General features: G+C 40.0%; 1 protein-coding gene across 1 annotated transcript in view; it reads left to right on the forward strand.

Moving 5' to 3' along the window:
- The window catches only part of LOC118854044 (solute carrier family 22 member 11-like), a 52,783-nt gene extending 47,131 nt beyond the window's left edge, over positions 1 to 5,652 (forward strand). Inside the window, exons 9-10 of the mRNA XM_036764350.1 lie at positions 2,426 to 2,632; positions 5,586 to 5,652. Of these exons, the coding sequence (XP_036620245.1) occupies positions 2,426 to 2,632; positions 5,586 to 5,652 (274 nt within the window). The remainder of the gene's footprint in view (positions 1 to 2,425; positions 2,633 to 5,585) is intronic.
- The last annotated feature ends 348 nt before the right edge of the window (positions 5,653 to 6,000 follow it).

Here is a 6,000-nt window from a genome sequence, read left to right on the forward strand (position 1 = left end):
ATCTATCTATCTATCTATCTATCTATATATATATATATATATATATATATATGTATGTATGTATGTATGTATATTCCTTTCACCTACCCTAATACTGAGGTCTCATGAATTATACACATCATCTTTTCATGTAGAAATGTAAAGAAAACAGTTCAACTTTAGTTTGAAGTCCCACATGATTTCTCTTTCTTGTTTACCTTTTCATGCTTCCCTTGATTCTTGTAGTTGAAAGTCAAATTTTCTATTCAGCTCTGGTCTTTTCACTGAGAAAGCTTGAAAGTCCTCTATTTTATTGAAAAACCATATTTTACCTTGGAGCATGATGCTCATTTTTTTTGGGTAGGTGATTCTTTGTTTTAATCCTTGCTCCATTGACCTCCAGAATGTCGTATTCCAAGCCCTTCAATCCTTAATGTAGAAGCTGCTAGATCTTATGTTATTCTGATTGTGTTTCCACAATACTCAGATTGTTTCTTTATTGTTTCTCCTTGATCTGGGAGCTCTGAAATTTGGCGACAATATTCCTAGGAATTTTGTTTTTGGGATGTTTTTCAGGAGGCAATCGGTGGATTCTTTCAATTTCTATTTTACCCTCTGACTCTAGAATATCAGGGCAGCTCTCCTTGATAACTTCATGAAAGATGATATCTAGGCTCTTTTTTTGATCATGGTTTTCAGGTAGTCCAATAATTTTTAAATTATCTCTGGATCTATTTTCCAGGTCAGTAGTTCTGCCAATGAGATATTTGACATTGTCTCCCATTTTTTATTCCTTTGGTTCTGTTTTATAATATCTTGATTTCTCACAAAGTCACTAGCTTCCACTTGCTCCAATCTAATTTTTAAGGTAGCATTTTCTTCAGTGTTCTTTTGGACCTCCTTTTCCATTTGGCTAATTCTGCCTTTCAAGGCATTCTTATCCTCATTGGCTTTTTGGAGCTCTTTTGCCATTTCAGTTAGTCTATTTTTTAAGGTGTTGTTTTCTTCCATATTTTTGGGTCTCCTTTAGCAAGTCATTGACTTGTTTTTCATGGTTTTCTCATATCCCTCTCATTTCTCTTACCAATTTTTCCTCTACTTCTCTTACTTGATTTTCCAAATCCTTTTTGAGCTCTTCCATGGCATAAGACCAGTTCATGTTTTTCTTGGAGGCTTTTGATGTAGGCTCTTTGACTTTGTTGACTTCTTCTGGCTGTATATTTTGGTCTTCTTTGTCACCAAAGAAAGATTCCAAAGTCTGAGTCTGAATCTGACCCCATTTTCACTGCCTGGCCATGTTCCCAGTCAACTACTTGACCCTTGAACTTTTTTTCAGGGTATAACTACTTGTAGAGTAGAGAGTACTTTGTTCCAAGTTTGAGGGGATAAGCTTTTGTTTTCAGAGCTATTTCTACCCATCAAACTCTGCCACACCAGTGCTCCTCCTCCCCCAAGAATGGCCAACCTGGACCAGACTCAGATCTTAAGCAGGCTCTGTACTCCCACTCTGATCTGCCACTTAATTCCTCCCACGATGTGGGCCTGGGGCTGGAAGCAACTTCAGCTATAGTTCTGTAGCTGCACCACCTCTGCTGCCCCCAGGTCAGTAGCTGAACCAGGAACTCCTTCCACTCTGTCCCCTGCAGCTTTTCCCACTAACCTTCTCTGTTGCCTTTGGTGTTTGTGGGTTGAGAAGTCTGGTAACTACCACAGCTCACTGATTGAGGGAGCTAGGGCCTGTTCCACCCAGCTCTGAGTCTGATTGGTCCAGGCCCACACATGCTGGGCTCTGCCCTGCTCCACTCCCAGCTCTGTGCAGGATAGAACCTACCCAGTGATGATCTAGGCCAGAGCCCTGCTTCCCTCTGCTATTTTATGGGTTCTGCAGTTCTAGGGAGGGAGGAGTGCGGTGACAGAAGGGAGGGCAGACTGGGGAAAGGGGAAGTCAGAATATATTCCATCTTGGAGTGGGGGGGATGGTAGAAATGGGGAGAAAATTTGTAACTCAAAATCTTGTGGAAATCAATGTTGAAAACTAAAAATAGTAAATAATAAATAATAATAAAAATAATGCTTTAATACAAAAAAAGAAAATGATGTTACCCTGGTAAGGGTGCCACCAATGGAGGAGTTTTATCTGTACTAGTTGATGAAGGAGGTTGATTCTTTACCCATTCAGCCATAGATACCAGAGGGAAAGAGGAAAAATAAAGCTTTTAGAGCAAGATTAAACTAATATATCTGCTTCCTTGTTGAGATAATCACTTGGAGTTTAAACAATATTTTCTTTCCCTTCAAAAGTATAAATTCCAGGAGCTCCCAAGCCTCCTCTAGTTTTTAAGAATTTTAATACTCCATGAATATGCACTACAGGGGGTTAAAGGAAGAGAATATTTAACAAGTATTGAATCTAGGACAATCAATCAGATCTTCTTTGTCCTGACAGGGGCATGTGCTATTCATACATTGCCGTGGTAGATCGGATCGGGGCCATGCTAGCCCCATTGGTCAATATGCTCAAGTACTACATTCCAGCCATGCCAAAAATCATCTTTGCAGTCATAGGCATCACTGCCAGCCTTGTGGTCTTCTTATTCCTACCTGAAACCCGGAACAGGCCAATGCCTGACACCATCCAAGATATAGAATGTGGGTGAGTACTGCCTGTGGAATCTTGGGAAGGTCACTTAATGTGTCTCAGTCTCATTTGCCTCATCTGTAGAAAGAGGAAATTGAACTAGATGAATGAATGTATGCAAGCAGGGATTTATTTATCATCTACTGTACACTTAATAAAGCTTTGTGCTATAAAAGTATTCTAAATTTACAAAGAAATAAGAGGGTGAGGGAATAGGATGGGGGGTGTCTAGATTAATGGGAATGGAATAAAGAAGGAATAACATATGTATTCGGAAGGCTATGAAAGTGTTCTAGATTCAGAGAGAAACAGGAGGGGAAAGGGAAAGGGTGCGGGAGGATAAGGGAGGGATCCTTGGTGGGGGTAGGTGGGTAGGGTAAGCAATAGGAGGGCAAAGTAACAGGTAGAAGTAAAGTAGAGGAATCAGGAGGGACAGGAAATAAGAGATAACACGCAAACATAAAATGAAGCTCAGGAATAGAATTTGTTAGGGAAAAAACCAGGGGTAATATTCATGATCTCACACAAAGTTACAGCTAAAGTAGATTTAATCAAAAGAGAAAAATAGGGAAACTGCACTATATGTCAGCCATATGTTTCAATATTGTTTTAGATGATTTAAAATAACTAGACAGTATAAGGTCAGAATATTACTGTGATATAGAAAATGATGAATTGGTGGACTTAGAAAAATATAGAAAATTAGAAAATTATGGAAAAATATGGACCTATCAAGGAGGAGGTTATCTACCCTCAGAAAAACAGAGGACAAATAAGCATAGCACAGCCTCATATAGATGGATGTGAATATATATATATATATATATATATATATATATATATATATACATATGTACCTATATGAGTATAATTATAGATATCTAAGTACACGTGTGTATCTGTATATAGGTCTATATCTGTGTGTATATCCATGCTTAATTCTTGGAGGGGGGAAGGAAGTTGAGGGAAAGGATAAAAAGTCCACAGCAGAGAACAAAAGGAAACTTACAAGGAAGCAAAGAAAAGGTGGACAGCTCTCAACAGAACGTACAGTATTTATTATATAGGCTTACTTGAAATGGAAATTTATTCCTGTATATTTTCAATCCTCTCTTACATTCTGCTGTGCATGTGGCAATGTTGTTTTTTTTTCTTTTCTTATTTTGTATTTAAGTTTTAGTATTTAACTTTAAAATAAATTAATAAACAAAAAGTTTTGTGTTAAGCACTTGGGAAGCAAATATATAAACAAAAAGTCCCTGCCTTGAAGGAGCTTACATTCTACCAGGGAAAGAAAACAAACATGAGAGAATGACAGGCCAGGAATGATGTTTTGGTCTGGAAAGTCACAGGGAGGGTGAGTGGAACCACAAAGGAATTGATTGACAAGGCCTTTCTAGGAGCAATGGTCGTATTGTTTTCAGAACCTTTAAAGAGCTTGAAAGGGTGGTAGGGTATAGATGGACAGAGAGAGGTGTCTTATGACATTGGCAGGAGTTGTAAGGAGGGAAAGAGAGGCATCAGTCTTCACAGTTTTCTTGAAGGGCAGTCCTAAGAAGTCTGTTTATCCTTCTAAGAGAAGGGGATGAAAGCAATGTGTATCATTTGTATAGATGGTAAGCTCCTTGAGGGCAGGGACTGCACCTGACTTTCTACTTGGATCCCCAGTACCCACTACATTACAATAATGCCTTCACACAATAGGAGCCTAACAAATCTAACATTCTTTCCATTCACACTGAGGGATAGAAGAAGTCTGAGAAGCCGGTAACAGACACAGAGAAATGGGTCAGAGATGTAGGAGGACAATAAGAAGAAAACAGGGTCTGAGAAGCCAAGGGAGACTGGAGGGAGGAAAAGGGAGATGGTCCTTTAATGTTTCCTGATTTTAAGGTATCAGGAAGGGGATGGGAAGCCAGTGAAGGAGAGAAAGAGTGGTCAGAGGTTCTGTGGTGCTATGGGAAGACTACAAAGCCCTGGATCCAAGTTCCAATTGACCTTTTAATAATCACAGGACCTTGGGCATGAGGACCATGCAGAGGCTGGGCATCTGTGGTCCCTAATAGCTCTGGCATCCTACCTTAGAGGTCATCAAGTCTAATCCCCTCATTTTATAGTTGAGGAAGCAGGCCCAAAGTGGGGCAAGACCTTGCCAAAGCTGAGATCTGACCTCAGGTCTTGGACTTCAAACCCAGCTCATTTCTCCATTGGGCCACAGAAGGAAGTATTTGTCCAGTGGGATTCAAGTTTCTCAAGGGTTCACAATGTTTCATATAATCAGAGCTTTAGAACTGGATGAGACCTTGGAGAGTCTAATCCCTTCATTTTACAGATGAGGAAATAAAGTGAGTTGGCCACAGTTAGATAAGTAAAAAGAGTAGCAGGCAAATCTTTTCCCACCGTACCCCATCCATTTGTATCCCCAGTGAACAGCACATAACGGATGCCTAATAAATGCTTGTTGGATTGGATTGAATTGTGAAATGAAAACAGAAGGAGGAAAAAGAGGAGGAAGAAGAGGAAGGAAGGAAGGAAGGAAGGAAGGAAGGAAGGAAGGAAGGAAAGGGGAGAGAGAGGGAGGGAAGGAGGAAGGAAAGAAGGAAGGAAGGAAGGAAGGAAGGAAGAAAGAAAGAAAGAAAGAAAGAAAGAAAGAAAGAAAGAAAGAAAGAAAGAAAGAAAGAAAGAAAGAAAGGAAGGAAGGAAGGAAGGAAGGAAGGAAGGAAGGAAGAAGGCATTACCACCAGGTGGCACCCAAATACAAGCACATCTCCTATCAATAGCCATTGGGAGCCCTCGAGGGCCTCTTGGCTCTACATCTCAAATGAGTTTCTTCCCCCTCAATCAAATGATGAAATATTTGTAAAAAGCACATAGTGGGTGCTTCATAAATGCTTGTTCCCTTCCTTTCTCTTCCTTCCGTTACATGCACTCACATTTGTTTCTTTTCTTTCCATTCATTCATGGGAAGACATTCAAGAGAAGAAGCAAGACCGAAAGATGAGGGTGACCCTGCAGTGAAAATAACCCAGTTTTAGGATTACTCCAGGAGTCTAAGAAAACAACTCTAGTCTAACCTGGGGTTTTCTCTTCTCCTGGTGGGGAGGCGATGCTTCCAGAATTTAGACCAACAGTTGTTCTGCTTGGACTCCAGGCTTCCAGGAGGTTTCAGTAGTGTCAATCAATCAACAAGAGTTAATTAACCATATACTATACATATCTGTACCACCTCAAATCTAACAGAATGACTTTTATGACAGAAAAGAAAAATGATAAATGTTGGGGGGAATGTGGGAAAAGTGGGATACTAATGCACTGTTAATGGAGTTGTGAAATGATCCATTCATTCTGGAGAGAAATTTGGAACTATGCCCAAAGGTCAATCA

The sequence above is a fragment of the Trichosurus vulpecula genome, chromosome 6, assembly GCF_011100635.1.
Source record: "Trichosurus vulpecula isolate mTriVul1 chromosome 6, mTriVul1.pri, whole genome shotgun sequence".
Classification (NCBI taxonomy): Eukaryota; Metazoa; Chordata; class Mammalia; order Diprotodontia; family Phalangeridae; genus Trichosurus; species Trichosurus vulpecula.